Source organism: Sus scrofa, chromosome 2 (assembly GCF_000003025.6).
Source record: "Sus scrofa isolate TJ Tabasco breed Duroc chromosome 2, Sscrofa11.1, whole genome shotgun sequence".
Lineage (NCBI taxonomy): Eukaryota > Metazoa > Chordata > Mammalia > Artiodactyla > Suidae > Sus > Sus scrofa.
Window position 1 is genome coordinate 95,667,155 of NC_010444.4, and position 26,800 is coordinate 95,693,954.

At 35.3% G+C, this 26,800-nt stretch overlaps 1 protein-coding gene across 14 annotated transcripts in view; it reads right to left on the reverse strand.

The window, feature by feature from the left end:
• TMEM161B (transmembrane protein 161B) overlaps window positions 1-26,800 on the reverse strand; it is a 75,132-nt gene that overhangs the window by 41,711 nt on the left and 6,621 nt on the right. For 4 of the 14 annotated variants that reach the window (XM_003123774.5, XM_021084523.1, XM_013994974.2 and 1 more), the window contains one exon: window positions 10,541-10,644. The exons of 2 other annotated variants lie outside the window; for them this stretch is intronic. In XM_003123774.5, the coding sequence (XP_003123822.3) occupies window positions 10,541-10,644 (104 nt within the window). Of the gene's footprint in view, window positions 1-324; window positions 391-5,158; window positions 5,187-5,822; window positions 5,861-10,540; window positions 10,645-13,256; window positions 14,460-24,327; window positions 26,465-26,800 lie in introns of those variants that run through there. 8 more of the 14 variants (XM_021084520.1, XM_021084527.1, XM_021084524.1 and 5 more) reach the window with 6 other exon arrangements.

The window sequence follows — 26,800 nt, forward strand, 5'->3', positions numbered from 1 at the left end:
TAGGGTCTGTGCTAACTCTAGGTAGGTAGTATGAAAACTGAATTGCAGTTGGTATCAGACCAGTTGGGTTTAAATGGAATATTCTCCTAGCTTACAGATTCTTGGAGTGAAGATTTTATGACTGACTTCAAGTAAACTTCAAAATTAGTAGTTACTGTCATATAGTAAGTGCTCAAAAGGATCACTAAATGAATTCAGTTCTCTTCTTAGTTTAAGGGTTTTAAAATAAAATATATATTCCAACCCAAATTCCCTAAACGATAATTAACATGGGTGAGGGGGCACTTCCTGAAATTTTGATTTAAGTCCAGACTTTTAACTTACAGTCGATTCTCGTTATTCACGGTAGTTATGTTCTATAAAGTTGTCACGAACATTAAACCATTGCTCCTAGGAGAAATGCAGGGTTAGGTTCCCATGAGCCTCTGCTCACAACATCTCCATCAATTAATCAATATAAAACCTTGTTTTATGTGTGTTTCTGTTTCAAGATACCTTACTTAATATATACTGTTGATTCATTAATATTGAATTCATGGTCAAGAGTAATATAACTCAGGCTTAAGCAAAGCTTACCTAATAACTGTAATCATAAGTATAATGTTTTCTTGGGTTTAGTGAATATTTCTAGTAAATATTCTCTATAAAGCACAGCATAGCCTTCTTGTGCTTAGCAAACTAGACATCAAGCACTTCAGCACTACACTTGGGGGCTGTTTTAAATAATGAAATCACCAACAAAAAGCAAAAATGTGAAAACCTTGTCAGTGAAAAGATCACAGAACAGGCACTTGTTTACACTATGACAGGTAAAACAAGAAAGTCTCAACTAGGAACCTGGACCTCAGCTGGGAACATGCCACTAAAATTTTCTACCACTCTGCATAACCTTGAAAATATTGCAAGTATGGATTTGTGAGTTACAAATAAAGTTTAGCAAACAGGCAAGACACAAAAGTACAGAATCTACAAATAATGAGGATTGGGTGCATAACATTTAAAAGAACTTGCAAGCAATAACTCATTTATAAAGAGTAAAATTAGTTTTTTATTTCTTAGAGAAATAATTAACTGTGAACTCAGTACCACAGAAAAACTTAAGTTACTTTTAGAGTCCTAGGATAATGAAATATTTTAATACCTTTACACTTTCTATGATCTAGTTTCTTTTAAAATAGTCTCCAACTTGTTTAATCTTATTTTGTGAATCCATTTTTTCTAAATGGATTGCATTCATATCATTCAGGTCATCTTCATTAGTAACAATTATTGTTCAGAGTTAAAATCAAGAATGCCAGATGGGTGCTCTTAGGGACACTTCCAATCTGTTACTCATCTATCCATCCATCCATCTACCCATTGATAATCAGATATTTCTGGAACCTACCATGGTCAATTATTCTGTCAGGCAATGGATATATAATCGCACACAATGAAGCCAGTCCCTGATATCTCAATGTTTTTATTTCAGTTGGGGCAAAATTTAATAAATTTTTTAAAAAGACAAACATCATTAATTGGATACTACACAAAAGAATCAAATAGTGAGAATAAGACACAAACCTTAGATATTAAGTTAGGAAACCTCTCTGAACCGACCCTTGCCCAGCAAACTAAAAGAATGGAAATGGAGAGCATTCCACACGGAGTAGAGCATGTCCAAAAGCACAAAAGCATGAAAGAATATAGAACACTGTGGTAACCAAAAGGCCAAGGAAGCAGCAGCACCATATTCAAGGAGAAACATATGAGGGAGGCTGAAGAGATAAAAGGGACTACGTCACGAAAAGCCTCCTGAGTCAATGGTGTGGAGTATAGATTTTATGCTAAAATAATGGTTTCAAAACGAGAGAGAAATAATTTGATGTACATTTTAAGATTTCTCTTGCTGCTCTGTGAATTAGAACAAGGCAAGAATAGCAGGGAAATATATTTCAAACTTCAATGGGTCTTGTTAATGGACTAAAGATAAGGAATGGAAAAAAAAAGATGGAATAAAGGATGATCTCTACATTTCTCTCTCTCTTTTTTTTTTTTTTGGCTTTTTTTAGGGCCACGCCCTCAGCGGAAGTTCCCAGGCTAGAGGTAGCACTGGAGCTGTAGTCGTTGGCCTATGCCACAGTCACAGCAATGCCAGATCCAAGCTACATCTTTGACCTACAGCAACCCCGCATCCTTGACCCACTGAGTGAGGCCAGGGACTGAACCTGTATCCTCATGGATACTAGTCAGATTCATTTCCACTGCGCCACGACAGGAACTCCACAGATGATATTTACATTTCTGATGTGAGGAAGATGGTAGTACATTTTCTGACACGGAGTAGAGTAGGAAGAAACCAAGAGTTTAAACATGCTGAGTTTTTAAGCACCTATGAAGCATCAAATGAAAATGTCAAGAGGGCTACTGTATATCAGAATCCGGAGCTCAGCAATAACCTGGGGCTATTATATAATTACAGTATTTAAATTCATAGGAATTAATAAGATCACCTTAGTGCAAAATAAAACATGACAAAACTATTTAACTATTATTAAATAGTTAATAAGTAAGTGGGAAAGTTGAGGTAATGACAAGGATGTAACAAAATCCAGCTAAGAAGGAAAACAGAGCAACAGGGCAAAAACTAAGGAATGATAATGGGACGGGCTTTGTTTTTTAAGAAGGCAGGCAGGCAGGGTTGACTTTTTGTTATTTGTTGTTCTTATTTTCAATGGCAACCTTGAATTTTTTAAAACAGTGTGTGTACTAACAGGAATAATCCAGCAGAAATGAAGCAATTAATGGCACAGAAGAGAGGAAATGGCCAAAGAGGTAAAGTCTAGGTGAAGGTTAGAGGGAATGGGGTATGGAACACAAATGTAGGAATTGGGTCTTGATAGCAAGACACTCCCTCCGTAGGCCAAAGTTAAAATATATGACATTTTAAAGAAACAAAGAGAGGCTGAATGTATAACTAGAATCGTGGGTTTGGTGGCAATGAAGATGAGAGTGATAGGTTCTCATTTTAGGAGCATAGAGTGAGGCTGAGGCAGGCATGAATAAATGTTTGAAGAAAGGATTTAAGTTGAAAAGTTGTCTGAGAAGTGGAACACACACAGACTGCCAGCAGCATGGAGTAGCCATCTAAGGTTTGTGAATCAAAAGTAAAACCTACGAGTACAGCTGCACAATTTGCTTCAACAGCCAGTGCTTCCCACACAGTATGACATCATATCATATGATTTCCCTCAAATATACTTTAACTTCTGGTCTCAAATTCTGGTCTTTTCCTTTGCAAAATGACCTGCAATGTGCTTGCCTCTGCTGCACTAGGCTTTTCAAATATGGGCTTAGAAGACAGATGTAGAAGTTCATTAGCTTTAGATTTGATGATAATAATAACCGTTATAAAAATACAATTAAAGAAAAACACCTGGAGTTCCCGTCGTGGCGCAGTGGTTAACGAATCCGACTAGGAACCATGAGGTTGCGGGTTCGGTCCCTGCCCTTGCTCAGTGGGTTAACGATCCGGCGTTGCCGTGAGCTGTGGTGTAGGTTGCAGACGCGGCTCGGATCCCGCGTTGCTGTGGCTCTGGCGTAGGCCGGTGGCTACAGCTCCGATTCAACCCCTAGCCTGGGAACCTCCATATGCCGCAGGAGCGGCCCAAGAAATAGCAACAACAACAACAACAACAAAACAACAACAAAAAAGACCAAAAAAAAAAAAAAAAAAGCTTAAAAAAAAAAAAGAAAAACACCTTACGTTAACATGTTAAGCAAAAAGAACATGATGTACAATTACACACAATATAATCACATCCATGAAGGAAAAATATGAATAGAAAAGATGAGAAGGAAATACAACGAAATTCACAGAGAGACTGTCTTTAGTTGACAGGAATACAGTCCATTACCTCTTACTCTTCCTTTTTATTAATTAACCATTTTTTTCTACATCATAGGCATGTATTGTCAGTAACAGAAAAAACTTTTTGAAAAAAGAGTAAGTACTAATAGAATCTGACTAAAAAATGAACTTCTTGCAGTTAAGTTATATTTGTATTTTATGACATTTACCTTGGCTATTCAGTGGCTCTTTTCACTTATGTTCAGACTGTCTGCACTGTCTCAGATAACAAAGCCAACTTAGTGTTATACTCCACTAAATTACTGAAACTATTTTTCAATAATTTCCTTGTATATGAAACTCATATAAAATGTCAGACTACAACCTTACTAAGGCAGTTCAACAGTACTGAAAAAATAAATGTCAAAAAATATAGAAAGAATTGATCTAGATTCTAAAAAAATTAAGCAGCAATGCCATTTAAAGCAAATTACTTAAAAAATTTGGAGAAGTAAAAATTTCATAAATTTAAAATGAAAATATGAACATGAACAAATATGGAAAAGCTTAGTACTGAGAACAAGCTAAAAAAGCTTTAAAAAATAATCACAGAAAACTCTTTCACAACATGGGTCACTAAAGACAGTTTTAGTCTCCAACCTAAATCTCCATAATTATTTACGAGTGGGGGAAAAAAAAAAAAAAAACCAAGGGAAAACAAATACTACCTAAAATCTAGAAAACCCATCAGTACAAGTAAACAAAATATAATTTATTGCACATATACATTCTCTTGTTATTTATTGGAAACTTTACTAGAATATGACATTCTGGAACTGGAAGTTGAGACAGCTAAGGCAAGAGAGCAAGGACTCAGGCATTCCATAAGGGTTGTAGCTGAAGGTTTAAACCTTTCCCTTAGGTCATAGGTCCCACCTACTGTGCATTTGAATAGTAGGTTTCTGTCACCAAAGGGAATTTGCAAATTCTTGGATCAGGCAACATGCAAAAGACAACAGGCAAAAAGAATTAAGAGCAGTCACATAGGGTGTTGATACACCACCCTCTTTACCCAATATAGGATGAGACAAAATCAGAATAAATCCAACCATAATATATTTTCAATCAGGGACATATGAAGGGAAGTAGCAGACCAAAGTGAGAACCTAGGGAGATAAAGGGGTAGAGAAAAATGCATAAGGTTTGAGCTGAACAATCAGGAAAATGGAAGGCAGGTTCAGCAAGGAAGCTATAAAGGAGAAAAGCAAAATCCTACTCCTCATGCACACCCACTATTCAAATGTACAAAGAATGTAACCTATCACTTACCTCTCCATGAAAAGAGGGGCCAAGCAAACTTCAAAATAAAAAGGAACTTCAATTACAATAGACAGTAGAGAATACTTTGGCTACAAATCAGTAGTACGTTTGACACAATAAAAAATTAATGTCTTCGGGCTATCTGAGCAATGTTTAGAACAAGTGTTCCTTGAGTCAGGGAAAGCAGTTCACAGTAAAGGTACAGAGAAACCAGCTTCCCACAATTTTTCTTTCCTTTGGGGAGGAGAGCTAGACTCCACATAGCTGAGTTTTTCAAGATCAGTAACATGCTCACAGGTTATGGCAGAAATGATCCGGCTACTTAAATTCTTGTTAAAACAGGAATGCCTCAATGAAGTCTGATAGTCATATAAAAAGGCATGCAAAAGAGGAGAACTAATAATTCTCTCTAGAAGAAAAACATTTTTCTATTAAAAAAACTGGAATGGAATACAGAATAATTTAGTAACATGGAATAAATGTAATCTCAAACGATGACACAAGAGGTATAATTTTAACAGATACTTATTAAACTCTAATTCATATGTAGCATGTTTGTGGTAATCAGAAACATGCTGATGTGCCTTTTAATTTAGTTTAGAATAAAGGGTGACTAAATTGTCCTAGAAAAGCCATAAGAAAATACAGTAAGTAAATAGAAACCATACACTACCTATAACCTGAGGCTATCTTCTAGAAGGCTAAATACAGCTAGGAAAAAAAGGCAGAAAAACAAAAATCGTAAATTACTCTGTAAATTGCCAACAAAAGTCACAGTGGTTGCAGAAAAGTTCATCTCTATCAAATTCAAAACTCTGTTCGAATAGTCAGTTCCAGGACATGGGTCTGGGGTTGATGAGCAACATAAATCAAATAAATACTAGATTAGGAAATCAGACTTCCAGGGTAAGAGGCCTGGATCTGTTTCATTTTTCAGTTAGTGAACATAAATAAAGCTAAAATTTTCTCATCTGTAAAAATGGAGACAGTATTAACTACAGCAAAGAAGGACTAAACAGGAGTTCCTGTCATGGTGCAGTGGTTAACGAACCTGACTAGGAACCATGAGGTTGCAGGTTCAATCCCCGGCCTCGCTCAGTGGGTTGAGGATCCACTCAGTGGGTTAAGGATCTGGGGTTGCCATGAGCTGTGGTGTAGGCTGCAGACGTGGCTTGGAACTCGCATTGCTATGGCTGTGGCATAGGACGGCAGCTACAGCTCCTATTGGACCGCTAGCCTGGGAACCTCCAAATGCCGCGGGCGAGGTCCTAGAAAAGACAAAAAAAAAAAAAAAAAAAAAAGGACTAAACACACTCACCAATCCTGCTTTTACTTCCAATGCAAAGTACATTTCCAAACCTCTCTTGCACTTTGACTGAACCAGTCACAGAGCTCCAGACTACATAATGTGGGCAGAAATGATACATCTACTTCTAAGCTTGACCCCAGAATCTTCTGAAAAATCCACTACCCACTCTCTCTTTACTTGCCAACTGGTATAGCATTTGTTACGACTCCAAGCTAGTAGAAGGAACACAGGAGACATGAGAAAGAAGCAGCCTAAAATCCCTAAGTAACCACCTGAAGGATAGCTGAATCCTTGAATCAGCTTGAATTTTGTGAAAGATCTAGGTTGATAGCTGCCTGACCCCTCTCAGGTTCCCCCACTTGACCCTGATTCCTATTTGAGGAACTAAATGAGAAACTTGTATATAAGTTCAGACACTGAGATTTCTGATGTTATAGCAAATCTCAACACATCTCTTCTACCAAGGTCAGAGTGTACAGATCCAAATGAGACAAGAGAAATAGAAAACTTTATCAGTGCAAAGTTTTGAAACATTATAAAGGTAGTAGTAGTGGAATTAAAAGAGGCTAAAGATTATCAATTAAAAAAAAAAAAAACTAGAGATCTACAATACTAATGATATAGAACTGTTATTAAACAAGAGCTAGAGGAGTTCCCATCATGGCGTAGCAGAAATAAATCCAACTAGGAACCATGAGGTTGTGGTTTCAATCCCTGGCCTTGCTCAGTGGGTTAAGAATCCAGCATTGCCGTGAGCTGTGGCGTAGGTCGCATACAAGGCTCAGATCTGGCATTGCTATGGCTCTGACATAGGCTGGCGGCTGAAGCTCCAATTAGACCCCTAGCCTGGGAACCTCCATATGCCAAGGGTGCGGGCCTAAAAAGACAAAAAAAAAAAAAGGCAAAAAAATAAATAAATAAATAAACAAGAGCTAGAAAACTAGCCAATTTTTTAATATGAATATTAATCAACAAGCTAATTTATGTGCAAAAACTGCTAATTCTTTCAAGGTATTGACTTCTTCAGGAAAATGGCAGGCATACTCATTAAGTCAACATAACAGAATCAGGTGCCAGTGCACATTTTCCATTCTAAAAGAGACAGAGGTTAATGAGTGATATGGACAGAAACTAATTTACATGATAAAAAGAGAAGCCATAACTTTTAAGAACAATACGAATACTTATAATTTGAAGGTATAATACTAGTGGGATAAATATTAAAGTTGACAGATATCAAGACTAAAAAGAGGTTTCTCCTGTCATACTCATGATTAATCTATCATGGTATCTACATTTGAATAGTTCTACTAAATAACTCTATTCAATAAAGGCACTCCCAAACCATCCTACAGTATTCATAATTTTAAGTCCTCATAAGCCTCTCCTCTTAAATTCCTTTATAGGAATTTAACTCCTTTAAGCATTTTATAGACAATAAAGAAGGCCTTCAGATCTTTCCTTTCTTTCTTCAACTCACCAGCATCATAAGGTTTAAAATGCAAACTGTCATTTCTGATCAATAATATTTTTACATGAACAATTTAGAAGAGATTTTAGTTTTAATATTAAAACAGTATCATTTCATATTACAAAAGGTTATAAAAAAAAGTAATTCTCCCAAAATGATAAAATCAATAATCTTATCCAACAAAGCTAGTTAACAACATAACTTCATAACCTAAAAATTTCAGAATTAACACTAAAGAAAAGTAGCTGACCTTAAGAACACAGCAAAGCAAACAAAAACCACAAAGGAAATGCAACTATAGCAGAAGAGTAACTATCACTAAAAAGTCCTGACTGCTATCTTGGAATCCAATTTGGAATTAAGCGACAATATAAATTAACCTATTTATAAAAGCAAATGAGGATCACAAACAGGAGTTCCTATTGTGGCTCAGCAGGTTAAGAACCAGACTAATATCCATGAGGATGCAGGTTCGATCACAGGCCTTGCCCATTGGTTAAGGATCTGGCATTGCCTCAAGCTGTGGCATGGGTCACAGATGCAGCACAGATCAGATCTGGCGTTGTTGTGGCTATGGCATAGGCCAGCAGCTGCAGCTTCAATTCAACTCCTAGCTCTAGGAACTTACAAATGCTGCAAGTGCAGCCCTAAAAAAAAAAGGAGAAAAAAAAATTTAAAAGAGAGGTCACAAAAAGTTTATTTCTGAAGGATAAGCTTCTCTTCAAATTAGCAGTAGGTATGCTTATGACATATACTTATCAAAAAAGTAAAAATTTGCAAAATATAATACATTGTTCCATTAACAAAGAGAATCAGTTTTAATCTCTGACATTTTAGTTTTTACTGGTGAATACAATTTTGATAGAAGCAAATAAAACATAAATTATGTAAAAAAGTAGAAACTGCCTAGAGACAAGGCTGCCAAGATCTTTAAAACCAAAAAGAGATCCGGAAGTCTCTTTAGAGACTCAACATAAGCAAAGTCTAGATTCTGCAATTCTCAGTAGAAAATAAACTACCCTGGAGCTCCTGTCCTCACGCAGTGACCTTAATACGTATTTTATTAATTTATTACCTCAGATTCCATTTATTTAGAATTAATGATATTCACTTAGGGAAAAGGGTTTTTGCTAAGCAAAAAAAGTAAGCAAGCTACACAAGGCATAAACCTACAGAATTAAAAACTAGTCACAGATTATTGATTTTTTTCACTTATAAGTAGCTTTGATGAGGCTTTCAACTTTAATAAAACTTTAGTCAGTAATTTGCTAATAAAATATACATTTTTAAACTGCTCTTCTCTCACACGTTACATATACGTGTACATGCATATCAACGTACAAAACAACTTTTAAAATAGTCTAAGTATTTTAAGCAGGCTAAATATTTTCCTATATTTAAACACATATGAAAAAAGTATAAAACATTAGAGAAGAATATAATTTAAACCGGAAAATAAATTCCTTAGAGAAAATAAATACTATGTAGAAAATTTAAGCTTTGTGGATAGAATGGCTTACTACTTGTCTTGCAGTGTATGAAATCATTAGGTGGATAAGAGCTATCCATTCTTTTCTAACTTCAAAAGATCTAAACAAGGGAGTTCCGTTCGTGGCTCAGCGGTTAATGAACCTGACTAGGATCCATGAGGATGCGGGTTCGAACCCTGGCCTCGCTCAGTGGGTTAAGGATCCAGCATGGCCATGTAGGTCACAGATGCGGCTCAGATCCCATATGGTTGTCTGTGGCTGTGGCGTAAGCTGGCAGCTGTAGCTCTGAATCAACCCCTAGCCTGGGAAGCTCCATATGCCAAGGGTGCAGCCCTAAAAAGGAACAAAAAAAAAAAAGATCAAAAGAAAACTGACATACAAATAACAGAATTTGGTTATTTATTAGAGATGACTAACTGGAGTAAAACCATAGTCATGGTACAAATCTATCATTTAACTCTCATAATTACACAAGACTATGATAAGTATTTCTGTGTGCAGAACTTTACTGCTTTTGCGTTACTGTATCTCCTATATTTAACTTCTTTACTTTTAATTTTATTCATTTATTATACAAATTTCAGCAAGGTAATTTCACTCCTCTACAGAAGGAGTGCAGATAGTAGCAAGCTTCCAGTACAATAAACAAAATTAAAATCCTACAAAATAATTTCATGCTCTCTTTCCTAAATTAAAGTTGAAAATTCTCTACAGTAAAACAGAGAACCTCTATCTCTCATAATAAATTCTCAATAATAAGACATGTGCTTTGAGTCATTTTTTCCAACAGTGAAACCATTTAGGTCCTGCAATTTATAGTTTCTTCCTCTTCTCAACCAACTGGAAAAGTCATGTGGTATTTTCAGTGGCAATGGACAAAAAGGGACAGAGAAGCAAGGTACTAAATTCTCTACCATGACCCTATTGCCTTTGAGTTAAACAGATAAACTACTATTCTCTCAAAATAAGAGAAATAAGAAAGCTAGGTTTTTCTCATTATTTCCCCCTTTCATGTTTTTATAATATTGGAATTAGCACTTTATTTCTAGGAAGTTAATCAGCCCAGTAAACCAAACAGAGATTTTAAAGTGCCAGTCAAAATCAGCCTATCCTTGCCTTACCTGCCATTACAGAGTAGCCAGCGAGCAAGAGAATAGTGAGGTATAATCTTCTGCATGACACTGGCCATCACCATGGTAACAACCAGCTGTATACCTATCACACCCTGTGTAAAGAAACAGACAAACAAGTTTAACAACGAATGAATTTAGATTTTTGGACGCTGCTGGAAAACTTTCCATACATTTGGAAAATTATACTTTAAGAAATATGGGTTTACTATCAAAATACATATTATTCTGCCATTTAGGTATTTAAGACCACATATGTTTAAACTTAAACTAATTCTCTATAAGTTATCCAAAGATTACATCCATATCAAAAAAAGTTAAATAAAGTAGCACACACATTCAAATTCTATTCCCAAGAAATGCTCTCCATTATGTAAGGGTACCAAAATGAAAAACAGTGATTTTTTTTCATCTTTTCCAAATTTACTCTATATAACACACTTAAAACACTAGTTTAGCAAGCTCAAGAGCATTATCTATATTAAATGTGACAGTAGAACTTGCCTGAAAGTTCCTATGAAAAAAAATTTAATTCATGCTATCATCACCAATTTCTAGTCAGCGGGCTTCCAAGAAAGTCCAAAAATGCCCTTAGTTTGTTCTCATCAATCCTTCTTTTGTTCTAATACCTAATTCAAACTTTCTTCCATCTCTTTATACCTCCAATCTCCCTCAAACTTATTTTTTTCTTTATTTTTTAACTGAAGTATAGTTGATTAACAATGTTGTGTTAGTTTCTCATGTACAGCAAAGTGAGTAAAAAAATATCCTTTTTCACATTCTTTTCCATTATAGGTCATAAGGTATTGAATATTGTTCCCTATGCTATACAGTAGGACCTTGCTGTTTTGTCTATTTTATGTATAGTAATTTGTATCTGCTAACCCCAAACTCCTAAATTACCCCCTGCCCTTCTCATCAAACTTTTAACTCTCCATTGAGTGGACATCTTCCACTTTACAGAGAATATAACAGCATCAAATGGGAATTCTCACTTGCCACCAACAAGCTCATAATCACTTGCATTTGTACCAGTCTTCTTCCACATCCTCTAGAAATAACAGACCATCTTCAGTATAAAGCAAATCTCTCTATCTATGCTTCAGAGCCCCATCCTCTCTCTAATTTTTGAGAAACCTCAACCACTGAATAGGTTCCCTCTTATATCTTCCTTAATTTCTTCTCTATTTAAATCCTTCATATCAGCATTATAACACCTTTCACTTTTCTAAAAAATAACAGTAACTTTCTTTTATTCTACAGGTTCTCTCCTTCCTCAAATACACAGCCACTTTTTGAAAGACTTGTTCTCACTGTTTCTATGTTCTCAAATCCATGACACGATTCCCATCTGACTTCTGCTTCAGACCATTCCATTAAAATGCCTACCATCAACATTACTTCATCTTGCCAAATTATCTTTTCCTTATCTTAAATCTCAGCAGTACACCAACAAGGTCTACCAAATCCCTTGCTTTACTCCCACCTTGATGATGAAGTGTTTATATTCCTCTTTGATGGTTTCTCCTCTACCTAAGTAGTCCAAAAATAAAGCTGAATTCCTACTTCAAACCTAATATGCCCAATAAGTACATTAAAAATATATTAAAATATTTTTTAAAAAGTAGTATGGCATATTTGGTTAAACCATGGGCCCTGGACTCAAACTACCTAGGATAGAATCTGTTATCTACTAATTGTATGACTTCTGGATAGGTCACTCAAACATTTTATACCTCTATATTCTCTTCTGTAAAATGAAGCTAAAAATCCAACCTGCCTACTAAACCAGCTATGGTTAGGAACTGTATCTGGTATAGAGTAAGCAGTCAATATGGAGTAGTACTATTTGTTGTTATAGTCATTTTTATCAGTACTATTATGAAATAAATATTTTTAAATGTCAAGAATAGAGAAGGCTTTTCAAAAAACATTTTCACTATAAAAAATAAATTAAAGGGAGTTCCCGTCATGGAGCAAGGGAAACAAATCCAACTAGGAACCATGAGGTTGCAGGTTCAATCCCTGGTCTGCTCAGTGGGTTAAGGATCCAGCGTTGCTGTGGCTGTGGCATAGGCTGGCAGCTACAGCTCCAATTCGACCCCTAGCCTGGGAACCTCCATATGCCTCAGGTGCAGCCCTAATAAGAAAAAAAAAAAGACCAAAAAAAAAAAAATTTCAAAAGCAAAATAAATGGAATCACACAATTTAAAAATGACGTGTTTTCTAAGTGATAAAAAAAAAACTAAAAAAAAATATTGAAAAAAAATCAAATTTCATTGATTTTAACAAACTATCCAATCAATCTTTGTAACAAATGTATAACCATGATGTGGTATTTCAACAGTGGGGAAGGGTACACATGTATAAAGACAGAGGATACAGGAACACTACACTTTCTGATCAATTTTGCTGCAAATTTAAAATTGCTCTAAAAATATGATTTTTAGAAAAACCAAATCAAATTGATTCAGAGAGGAACAATATACACAATGTCAAAAGATATAGCTGGAAAAAAGCATTTATAACTCACATCACAAAGGGTAATTTACTTATTAAATATTATATAAAGAGTTCTTACAAATCAATTAGTAAAAGACCAAGTACCTAATTTAAAAAGAAGAAAAATATGTACAGACAGTTCTCAAAAAAAGGAAGTAAAACAGCTCTTAAACAGGACTGCTTTTAAAATGCCTTTGTAACCTACCTCAACTCTGGTTTCATTGGGGATATTTTAATGCCTTAAATCCTACCAATTGGGTTAAGGTTCAGATCACTTTTACATTCATCTAACATCAAAGGTTACATTTTTGCCTTTTTTCTTTCACATTTCCTATCACTTGAATTTACTATTCTATTTTCTGTGTAGTTTGTGATAGAAGTTCTGCAATCTCCATACAATGAATGCCATTACAAAGAACTCTTTCAGGCAGAACAAGGCTAAGAAATATATTAGCTAGTATGTCAGAAGGTTAGTCTATTTGAGATTATAGACTTAAAAGCATAAGATAATTTTTTTAGTCAGGGAAAAAAAAGTTTTGTGGACAAAGCGAACCTAAATCTAGCCTTGATAGAAATGTGATAGTATCACAAAATCGTCAAGGTCATCTAGTACAATCTCTCACAAACGTATATAACAATTTATTAGAGTGTAAGCTTCTTAATAGTAGAAATCATTTATCAGTCACATCTAATAATGTTACAGGCATTAAATGACATTTCAGTCTAGAAAAGAAAGATCCTGGAAGATATACATGATAGACTATGATGAACTGGGAGGAAGAGGCACCAAGCCAAACTCTATCGTCTTCCTCCAAATTACTACGCATAGTGAGATATTGCTGATAAACCCACTACTGAAGAATGTAAACTATGTGAAGGCAAAAACAAACAAAAAGCAAACTGGACTGACAAGAATTAAGACTATCAAATAGGCTTCTACAATGATTCAGACCAGAAATGACAGTATTATCTCTGGGACTCAGAGGAGAAATGCAGAATTTAGAGACTGATCATATATGTATGGAGGTAAAGGAGGAACTAAAGCTATCAACCCTGAGAAAACCAAATACCATTCGCAATGTTGTAATTAATGATTGACCAAAAAATGTTTAATTCAAAAATGTAATTTCACTCCATTCACTTTACTATGCTATTTCCATCTTTGTAAATAAAGCTGAAAATACTGCCTCAAAACCTAATCTATATACTGTGTTAAATGCATTATATTTAACAAAAATGTATTATATTTAACAAAATATAATTAATATTATATTTAACAAAAAAGTCTTCTTTTACTTTCTAATAGAAGTCAATAAATTCTTCCTAGGGAGTTCCTGTTGTGGAGCAGTGGTTAACGAATCTGACAAGGAACCATGAGGTTGCAGGTTCAATCCCTGGCCTTGCTCAGTGGGTTTGAGCTGTGGTGTAGGTTGCAGATGTGGCTCGTATCCTGCCTTGCTGTGGCTCTGGCGTAGGTCGTCGGCTACAGCTCCAATTTGACCCCTAGCCTGGGAACCTCCATATGCCACGGGAGCAGCCCTTGAAAAAGGCAAAAAGACAAAAATAAATAAATAAATAAATAAATCCTTCCTAGAACGAATCTGTTCGGTGACTATATATGTGGTATTGAAACAAAATATTTTGCTTTTATCAAAAAATTATCTATGTAATTTTTTGGAGACGTAATTTTTAAATTATGCGGAAAATTGTTTCCAAAGTTACTCTTTTTCATATATATTTAGAAAAGAGTCTTGGCAATATATTTCCAAGATGGCGAATATTTTAGAGAATTATTAATTATCAATTTGAAGAGTATCAACACTAAACTTATATCAACTTTTGACACATTACTATGCAATTGAAAATTAGTGTACATGCCAGGGATTAACATATTAAAATATAAAGTATTCAATTCATTAACTAAGAGACAATGATTTGAAATTTAAAAACAAACTATTTAAATAACCTGCCTTTACTGACCAACCTAGTGTCTTTGTATGTTAAAGTTTACATAAAACAGAATTTTTTAAACATTTAAATTAAAAACCAAATTTCCTGAATATTTTTTCATTACTTTTAATTGAAAGAGAATGCTTAAGTAAATTAACCATAAACAAATTCCTAAAGAAAAAACTATTAAACTAGGTAGAGATGGAAGGAAACTATAAAGTCCACCATGGCTGAAGCCTCAAACACACAACCAAATGGGTCATTGACTCAAGTGGCCTTAATGATTTCATTACAGCTTCAAAACAATAACTTGGTTTCTGTCTGGATTCACTGCCCCTAGGACTTGATTCTCTTGATTAATTATAACTTGGTAAAGTCATTTATGAAACAGCTTATAAGCACCCAAGAAGGGTAAAACACTGGGGCAAGTTAGGCTTCAACCTTTCCACCTCTATTAACCTGAAGCCATGAAAATCAAGAAAAAGTTATTTGCGTTTAGTCTACAGAAGAATGATCATTTCAATTTTTGTTAGTAACTATTTATACGTAGGTTAAAATTCTTACCAAGGGAAATTAATTCTCCAAAGAAATAAAATATATCTCATAGCAATATTTTATATTGCCTGACAATACTGAAAATACAACTCTGCAAACTTGGAGTACCCATCTTGCCTCAGCGGAAATGAACCTGACTCTTATCCATGAGGAGGACTCAGGTTCAATCCCTGGCCTTGCTCAGTGGGTCAAGGATCCAGTGATGCTGTGAGCTGTGCTCTATGCTGCAGACGCAGCTCAGATCCCATGTCGCTGTGGCTGTATTGTAGGCCAGAGGCTAGAGCTCCAATTTGACCCCTAGCCTGGGAACCTCCATAGGCTGTGAGTGCCACCCTAAAAAGACAACAACCCCCCCCCCAAAAAACAAAACTTAAGTACGAATACATTGCTATTTTAAAATTCAAACTTGGAGTCTGTGTCAACCTTAGTGGAGCTGACATTCTGTTTTGCTTTGTTTACATTAAAATAGTTCTCTTGATGACAGACTGATGAAACAAAGTATACATGTTTGGGATGTATGAATCTGAATACACGCTTGGGACTCAAACCACCCAAAATGATTTTAATTATCAGCTCCCTGAATAAGGACGAAGGGAAAAAAAAGGAAAGAGAATATTACCCAATAACTTTTCTGTTTTTGGTTTCTTAACTTTTTATACTTTTTAGCAATAGATAGCTAGACATGCTGAGAATGACTTCTTACAGATGCTCAAATAACTTCTACTACAAAAGAAAGTGAAAATTTTGTTATTTCAATCTAGATTCACATAAAACTTAGAATTCACACTTTGAGCCTTTAAATAAACCATCTCTGAACAATTCACAAATGAAGAAATCAGGGTCCAAAGAGCCAAGATTACAAAACTATTCAGTCACAGACTTAGCCAGAACCCAGACCCTTAATCTACAACCACATGCTTTTTCCACTAAGTCATTTCAGTGCATTAAGTGAACATTTATTGAGCAACAAACCATATGCGCTGAACATTAGACCACTTGCACACAGCATCATCCTTGCTATCAATGAGCACCCAGTCCTCTGGGAGAGTAAATGGACTCTTACAATACAAAATGATGTGAGGACAGGCAGAGGATTCTATGAGAACAGAGCCAAGAAGTACTAAGGACAAAAAGGGGCCTTTTGGAAGGTAAAGCTTGAGAAGACCCAGTGGACTCAGCTTGGTGAACCATCAGTGACATCTGCTTCACAAAGGATGACAATAGGCCAAAACTAGATACTGAAGGGCAAAACTTACAGGTTTAGAATTTAGCCTGAAAACAATAAGGAAACCCATGAAAAGTAATATAATCAGATCACTAAAAAAAAGTTGCTCTGGATGCCACGTAAAGCCTGGATGAGGGATAGCCCAGCAGCACTAAGACAACACCCAGGTATGACAGGAGGACCTGTACTAAAGGCAGTAGCAGTACTGCAGGGAGGGGTGCTGCCTCTCTTCTTTGGTGATAAGAACCATATAGAATCATTGTATATTATGTGACAAATGAGTTAGGGTCTCACTCAAACAATGTTAAAAATCTATAAATCCAAATAATGTCATTATAGAAATGACACCTATAAATACGAAAAGCAAATGAAAATTTAATTAACAAGTACAGGCTGCCTGCCTAACATTCCAAAATCTTGTTGATTATTATTAGAAACTTGGCAAAGGCCCTGTGTGTTTCAAGGACTGTTAAATCTCAAATACTCAGAGTAATGACATTAAGAATAATTCAAGGCACAGAGTACAGCACTTGACATTTGTTGAATCAATGAATGAATGAATGAGTTTACAACAAAGCAATCTGGCTTAAAACTTAAAATCCAAGACTAGTATTAGGTGATGACAAATATGTTAAGACAATGCTGGAGCACAGAATTGCATAGTAGTATTAACAAAGGTACTGAAAGTCAAAAAATAGATACAAAAGTTGAATACAGTAGATGACTAAGTTGAATCAAGGAAAGGAATCTCAGGCTAAAGGACTAATGTGAACAGAGTAACCATGGGACAGCAAAAAGCCCAGCTCAACCAAAGCAGACTTTAGTTTATGACAAAGAACTATGAGTGGAGTTCCTGTTGTGGCGCAGTGCAAACAAATCCGACTAGGAACCATGAGTTTGCGGGTCCAATCCCTTGCCTCGCTCAGTGGGTTAAGGATCTGGCATTGCGGTGAGCTGTGGTGGAGGTCACACACATGGCTCGGATCTGGCATTGCTGTGATTGTGGCAGAGGCTGACAGCTGTAGTTCCGACTGTACCCCTACCCTAGGAACCTCTATGTGCCGCGGGTGCAGCCCTAAAAAGCAAAAAAAAAAAAAAAAAATGGTGAGAAATCAGATAAAAACAGAATTTTAGAATGTTGAGAGTCTTCAAAAGGATGTATTGAGCTGAAGTGTTTACGAAGATCACTTTGGAAGGCTTTTAAACAGGCAGGGGTAGGAAAATAAAATAATGCAAGTAACATATAAGGAAAATTAGAGCCATATATTGAATAATTAAAGAGAAAACCTAAGACTACTGCAGAAGCAGCTGAAACTAGGAAGGACAGAACCAAAATAAAAGTACATCAGTAGAAAACCAATTCAACTTTGAGTGTGACTACACATGAAGGAAAACAACTACAGACTAAAACAGGAATGTCTCAAAGTTTATTTCAGGATGTTTTAGTTTGGATGACTGATAGAACCCTAGAGCCACTGACTGAAAAGTTGCAGGCCATGGAAAACTAAAGGAAGTGGCCTAACAAGCCTCAGACAGGCCTCCCAAGGACAGAACCTTAGCTTCATCCTCAGCCATTCAGAACACATACAAAACATGTTTTTCTGGTACAACCAATCTACATACATGAGACAGGCTGGCAATAATCTGGTTTGGAATTTTATCAATTAATTTACAGTGAAACATAAGCTAGCAAGTAGATTAAATGTTCAAGTTCACTAAGTGCTCCATTCAATTATTGTCTTAATGATACCCTGAAAGTCAAATTATAAGCAGGTTGCTTGATAAGTAGTGATTTAGAGCAAAAGGCAGCAATGTGGGATATTTCATTCAGGCAGTGCTGAATGAATACAGAGAACCCACTGGAGTGTAAAATACCCTCAATCCTAAATAGTTCTGGGTAAGTATGTTCAATTCTAGTTACCTAAACTGTTTTTCTAAACTTTCAAATGACAATACTACTTCCCAATCCTATTTTTTTTTGGACAAAAATCCATCTAAAATTTCATCTATCTTTTGATGTGTAAACACCATTGATTAAGCTACAATCTAGTCTACCTTAGGTCCTGGAAACAGTTCATAAGTTCTTCTGTCTTAGGTCTTGGGAACAATTCACCTAAGTTCAAGGTGAGGGGACAACTTTCTATCACTGCATGTTGATTTTCATCACATGTTGATTTTATCACTTTAAATGTTAGCTACTCCTCACTGCCACATACAAATAATATGTGATAAGTGATACGGTAAAGGTCAGTACACCAAGTCTTATGGGAGCATTCCAAGAATGGGAGCGATTAAATATACAAGAGAGAGCTGGGAAAGACTTGTTCACAGAGGTGACATCTAAGCTAGTGTTACAAGGTCAAAGTAACAGAGAAGGAAGAGAAGTTTAGACAGATATACCTATTTGTACAAAGAAGGTAAATGGCATGAGCTCAAATAATATGCACATCCACATGGTACGGGCTGCACACAATGGACTCTTCCACAGGTATTTAGAAATAAGTCCAGGATCCTAAGCCTACAAGTAACTAAACCAAATACATTTTGGAAGGATAACTCTGCTACCATAGTGGAAAAATAAAGTGAAGGGGTAAAATTAATTGGAAGCAAAGAACTAAATTAGAAATCCAATGAAACAGTCCAATACCATAAAGTCTGAACTAAAACAGCTTTAAAAACAAGAATAAAATAAAAAAGAATTAAAATGATTTTTAAAGGGGAAAAAAAGGAATTAGGCATGAGATTAATTACTATCTCTGCAAGGAAGGTATCGGCACTTGCAAAGGTAAGGATTAAATTTAAGTGATTATGTAAAGATAAGATGGGAATGATGGGCATAATTATTCCTTGGAGAAATTAAGTAACAAGAGTAAAATGTGACATACTAGAATGGTTCACATATAAAAATATTTTTTATAAGGGTAAAATGTACATGCTTAAGGCAAAACGGAAGGAACCAACATAAGGGAGGTGCTAAATATTGTAGAAAAGGAGTAAATTATGGGAATTTAACCACTTAAGAATAAGAAAAAGATGAGACCAAAGGCATAAACTGAAGATAAAACTTTGAGACCTATTCCTATTGAACAGAAGCACAAAAAGGTATAGAGATGTATTAAATTTAAAAGCCGAGGTCTTCAAAGGTTACATGACTAGGGTAGGGAAAAACCTGATCAAGATTCTTAATGCCCTGCTTTCCACTGGATATTGTCATTTTGGAAAACTTATATGTATCATTTCAAAGTCCTCAGATCATTTCCTAAAAACCATGATGGGGTGAGAGTTGAGCTGTAAAACAAAAGCCCATGAGGGCAACAAGTTGTGAGAATTTTGACAAAAAAGTAATGTAAGAATTGAATGAATAATTGCCAAGCAACTCTAAGTCTATATGACTCAGTAGCTTAGGTACAACATCTGACCGATCTGGAGTTAGAGGTTAAGTCTGCAGGATAATTAAGTTACTGGTCAAAAGAGCAAAACTCATCAAAGTGGACAACATTTGAGAGAATAACCACACCAAGTCAAGATCGTGGCAATGTGACTGAAAAGAGGTCTAGAAATTTGAGAAAAAAGGTCTGATGCTGTGTTTTTGAAGACAATTATAGCCAATAGGTTCTTTAATAAAATTGAAGACTATCTACATTTCACCCAGAAGAGAAATTCTTCCATACAATGCCAAAGCAGGCAAAAACATAAAATAATCATGAATAAGCAAGGAGAATTCCTCCCCATGGACCATCTCTAGAATCCTAGGGTTGATTACATAATCTATCATAGCCTTTATCTGGTTTTATACCATAGCTCCACCCCTACAGACATAGTAAACTGACATGAAAATAAGAAGAGGAGGCCTTTGCTGAACAAATAAAATGAAAATAACAAAAGGTTTTGATACAAAAGCAGCTAATACAAAGTCACTGATATTTAATACAGACATTGGTTGAATCATATGAAATCAGATATTTACCTGTTTTGACCTTCAAAACAGCAATTTAATATAATTCAAACTGTTACTACAAATAAAATTGTATGTATATAATATACATAGAAAATAAAATGACAGAAGGGAAATTGGAAAACATAATTATTATTATTATTATTTTTTTTTTTTTAGCTATTTCTTGGGCCGCTCCCGCGGCATATGGAGGTTCCCAGGCTAGAGGTCGAACAGGACCTGTAGCCACCGGCCTACGTCAGAGCCACCTACACCACAGCTCACGCAATGCCGGAGCGTTAACCCACTGAGCAAGGGCAGAGATCGAACCCACAACCTCATGGTTCCTAGTCGGATTCGTTAAGCACTGTGCCACAATGGGAACTCCGGAAAACATAATTATTAACACTATGATTTGAACTCAAAACATGTGGGCTTTTAAATTTAAATGTTACAGAATTAGTTTGGTCAAAATCCATGTTTTGCAGTGTGTTTTTAATTTCTTTGAAGTAAAAAGTACAAGCTGAAATATTTTACTGTTTTCCAATTCAGAGTAAGAAATTAAATGTACTTTAAAACCAAAGTCTGGAGTTCCCGTCGTGGCGCAGTGGTTAACGAATCTGACAAGGAACCATGAGGTTGCGGGTTCCATCCCTGCCCTTGCTCAGTGGGTTAACAATCCCGTGTTGCCGTGAGCTGTGGCGTAGGCTGCAGACGCAGCTCGGATCCCGCGTTGCTGTGGCTCTGGTGTAAGCTGGCAGCTACAGCTCTGATTAGACTCCTAGCCTGGGAACCTCGATATGCCATGGGAGCGGCCCAAGAAATGGCAAAAAGACAAAAAGAATAAAAAAAATTTTTTTTAAATAAAATAAAATAAGATAAAAATAAAAATAAAGTCAAAAGCCACAAACTCTCAATAAAATGCGTAGGTACATCCTAAACATCTTAATTAGACCTATAACTCAGTAGAATGCATGAAATTGACATAACTATATTCAAAAACAGCAGCTCCAGACTTTCTGCTGAAGATGATGATACAAAGCCATTTTTCAGAAATAATTAAACTTAGAAAAAAATTTAAAGTATTTTTCTTAAGATATAAGTTGATAAGGCAAAGTGGAAGACCAACAAAGATAAAAACACTTTTTCACAAGAACAGAGGGCATGCTAATTAAATATAATTCATATTCATTTAACATAATAGTGCTAAATTAATAGTTGTTTACTTAATAGATAATTTTCCAGTTACAGTAGGTTGAATAAATTATGCAATATCTCATACAAAGCAATACCATATAATCATTAAAATGTTGATGAAGAATAAGTATTTTCAAAGATGTTAACAAGTTATTTATCTCTAGCCAAAACAAGCCATAAATGTTTTATTGTAATATTAATAAGTAACAAAAGATTCAAAGGAAGAAGACATTCCTAAATTCTGCCACTCTTCCTTAATTTTAAGAGTATTTTCTGACATTACAGAAAATATCCTTACAGATCTATATTCAAAGAAGCTGTTAGTCAAAACTAACAAATTTATATTTGACATTTACAAATCATCTTCCTTGTTCAAACCAATTCTTCCTCATTTCGCAACATTCAGTTCCTCTATAAAAGCTTCCTTGCTAAAAAATATATGCACAATGCCAAAACAGTCTTTATTTACTATGTTCAGTTGTGATTAAAGGGTCTCTCTCCCACTAGAACAGTATTCATCTAATTTTTTCAACCCCAATCCTACTCCCAGAAAAGTGCCTGGGAAGACAGGCTTTCAATACAAGTTGAATATTTACTTTTAAGATGAAATAAAAGGATAAAGCATAAATTTGCCCACAGTTCTTTGCTACATTCAGGTTCTTATACATATCAAACACTGAACTTGATTTAGCATAAAGAAGAAAATTATTCACTTAAGAGATCCGAAGATAATATACTGTGCTTTCTACATATCTCAGAGGAAGAGCTGTAGCTACTTTTTAAAAACAATCCAGCTACTTTTATTATCTTACTGCTTTTTAGGGCCACACCCAAGGCACATGGAGGGTCACAGGCTAGGGGTCCAATCAGAGTCACAGCTGGCAGCCTACGCCACAGCCACAGCAATGCAGATCCGAGCCGCATCTGCGACCTACACCACAGCTCACGGCAATGCTGGATCCTTAACCCACTGAGCGAAGCCAGGGATCAAACCCACAACTTCATGGATTAGTTTCCGCTGCACCATGTGGTAACTCTTAATCCAGCTATTTTTAAAGACAATTTAATGCAATATGTGTTGCAAATACTTTCTCTCAAGCAAACTAAAAATTAAAACTTTGCTAAGCGTACTAATAAAGCTTTGTTAAACAAATTTAAAACAAAAATTTCAACATATCTCTAAATTTTAAGCCATATACAAAAGCCAAGAAAACTAAATGTGTACCCCTAATATCAGTTTTTAAAAAATGTATTCATTGTGAATATTTTAATATGCTGAATAATGACACGCATTGGAATTGAGGTAGTTCTGTCACTAACTAGCTATAGTACAGCAATTAGAAAAGCCCTCTCTAGGACTCATTCCTTATCTACAAAATGACAAGAGTTGGCAAATGATCTCCAAAATCTTAAAAGAGCTTTCTGACTATGACTGCAATGCTTTAATTAAATATACAATAGGTTGTTGGCACTCATGTATTTACCATTTCTAAGCCACCATCAAAGCCTCTGACACGTAGATATTGCTAACGGGAATGAATAATTCTCCCTTCGACATAAGAATTAAATGAGCTAAAATTTATAGGCGATCTGAAAGAAAATCTGAGTTCTAAGCTAATATAAGGAGTATACCTAGACCACTGCCCAGCATCCTCACCTCACCTAGTGGTTGGCAGGAATTTCTCTTAGGAGATTTGTGAATTCTAATAGTTCAATCTCTCTCTCTTTTTTAAATTTATCTCAGAGACTTGGCCAATCCTCTCTTATTAAATGATTCATTTTATGATCTGAAAAAAAATTTCAGTGACTATCAAGAGAAAGAACTATGATGACCTTAACAACTTCTGATAGGAATGACAGAATTCTCTATCAAAAACAAGAATATACTCAATAAATGTTAACTGAGATCAAATTAAATCTCACAAAACTAATGTCTCCATGAAAGTTACTCTTTACACTACAATGAATTTTATCAAAGCCTTTTTATCTATCCCTCCTGACTGGAAAACATATTTGGTGGTAATTAATTCTAATTGTAGTTATCCATATTCTTTCCCACTTCCTTTTTGTCTTAAAAGTTGGATTAGGAAAAGATTAGTATATTCAACATGAAACATGTGTCCTATCCAAACAACTCAACCACCTAGGAATAAATGCTATAGTGAGGCTCCACTGTCTTAATGTTGATTAAAACAATGAGGAAAGAAGGGGAGAAGCAGTATGCATTAGAAGTAAAATTCTACTAATGAATTTAACTACTAATAAAAGTAGAACTTCTGAGGAAAAAAAGGCATGGCTTCTCTTTTGAGCAAACTGTACCCAGAAACAAATGCTTCTAGCCATGGAACTCTTATACTTAAATACACAAGCCCATAAAGAATTGGAACTATTTTCTAATCTGTCATTTATACTCACCATTAAAACAGCCAAAATCTTCAGAAATGATAAAAAATACTTAAGAAACACTCAAGTTAATGAAGTTTTGGTAGAGCAGAATCCTCCAGAATGACTTTTTCTTTCAGGAAAGAAAGCAAGAAACTATGGCATTTGCTTTTTCAAAGTGGATCACTGCAGGTTGGCAAACAGTAACAATCAAGAGGTAAAAGATAACAAAAATCAGCTAACCATGGTGTCAAGGGCAGAAACAGAAACTGCATACACACTTATGAGCAATTCAGATTACTATTTCAAAAGGCTGGTATTACCTACCACAAAGATAAAAGATTAACTCTATTTATTTAAAAAAAAACAAAAAACAGCCACAGCCTTAGAAGTGCCTTATCTAGAACATTAGCTGATGGCAGTCTACAGTTATATATTTATAATGTGGAGCAGGAGAGCCTGAAGTTCCTTCCTCATAAGTAACTTCTACTGGTGGAGAAGTCTCCCCTTTTTTCTCCAATGCCCCTTAGCATTTCCATCTCATCGCTTCTTCACAATCCAAACCTCTCTACTTCCAAGAATTTATTGCAGATTTATCATTAGTATCTGAAGCTCCCATTTTTTCCCCTAAATGATCTTTATGATAGTTAGCTAGATAGATAATTAGTTTATGGTTTGCTAGAAGTTACATGGGGAGATAATTCTGCAAACTCTTCTAACAATAAAAACCTTTATTGGAGTTCCTGCTATGGCCCAACGGGATCCACAGCGTCTTCAGGGCGCTGGGACGCAGGTTCCTTGATCTCAGGCAGGCAAAATGGTTTAAGGATCCGGCACTGTCGCAACTGTGGAGTAGGTGCTACTGCCACTTGGCTCTGATCCATGGCCAGGGAACTCCATATGTCACAGGGGGGCCAAAAAAGAAAAACAAACAAACAAAAAACCTTTACTGTGTATGCTGAGTGTTTCGGAGGAAAGACAAGATACTCTACAAGAGCATGCTCTTTGCAACTCAAGGAGGAAACAAAATTCTAGTTGCAAGCAGTAGATAATCCAAAAAGAAAAGGAACAAGCCAAACCTGGGAGTCCTTAGAAAAGGATATGGGCCATGAAACAGGCTTCGAACAAACGTGACACACTCAATGCTTACACTGATAAGAAATTCCAATTAACCACAGGTCCTCATGCCTACTTCTCTAACTGCCTTCATCAGTGTTAAAGTTCACACCCAGGACCAAGGGAAATTAATGCTTTGGTGTGAAGGACTGCCAGTTAAGGTAAAAGGAATATGATGGAATCCTTATGGTGACTTACTGCAGCAGTGTCAGATGTGTTTAGCATCTGAGATAGAAATGCCAATCAATTGAGCTAACATGACAGTAATAATCAATTTCTCTAATATTGTAAGAGTTGCAATATGATATAGTAACTATGTTGGGAAGGATTTCCTAGAAATATAATCACTATAATATTACTTTTATAGGAAAATATTTTTGAAATTCACTGCATTCATAGGTAAAAACTTATCAAAGATAAACAATAAGACTGGCATAACAGTACAATGACCAAAGAGCTGGAGTTAGAAGTCAAATTCCACCACCATTAGCAGTATGATTTTGGATGAGTTACTCTAATCTTGCTGTGCTTCCATTTCTGAATCTGTAAAATAGAGGTTAAAAAAAAAAAAGTAGATCAGAGTTCCCCAATGGCTCAGTGAACTAAGGATCCAGTATTGTTACTGCTGTGGCAAGGGTTTGATCCCTGGCCCTGGAACTTCCGCAAGTTGTGTGCACAGCCGAAAGAGAAGGAAAAATTAGGTAAGATATGGAGAGCTTAGTTCATATGTATTTAATTATGTTAATATAGAACAAATATTAACTCTAAATAAATGTAGTTATTATTGCTATTGAGGAAAAGTAAAATAAAATTTAATTTCTTATCCATCTGACATACTTCTACTTACCCTAAAAGACCTAGTCCAAGCAATCCTTTGTGAAATTCTTCTTAAACTCCATACAAACTGAATATTCTCTCCTCTGTCCCCTCAATGTATATGCAACTAAATATACATCAACAATATTCACAAATCTACATATGCAGAATCACAGAACCTTGAAAAAAACTAGAGGTCATATAGTTCTAGTTCAAGCAGACTATATATATATACACATATATATATATATAGTATTATATATATAGTATATATATAGTATTATATATATAGTATATATAGTATATATATATAGTATTATATATATAGTATATATATAGTATTATATATATAGTATATATAGTATATATATATAGTATTATATATATAGTATATATATATAGTATTTCCACCAAAGTCATTTTAAAAGATATCCATGTTAGAGCAGTTGTGTTATGTAACATCTTACAATTTTTAAAATATAAATAAAACATTATAATCAGGCATTAAGATCCTGACCTTTAATACTGAAGTATCAAAAGATGAAATTATTTTAGCTATTTCTAAATCTTTTGT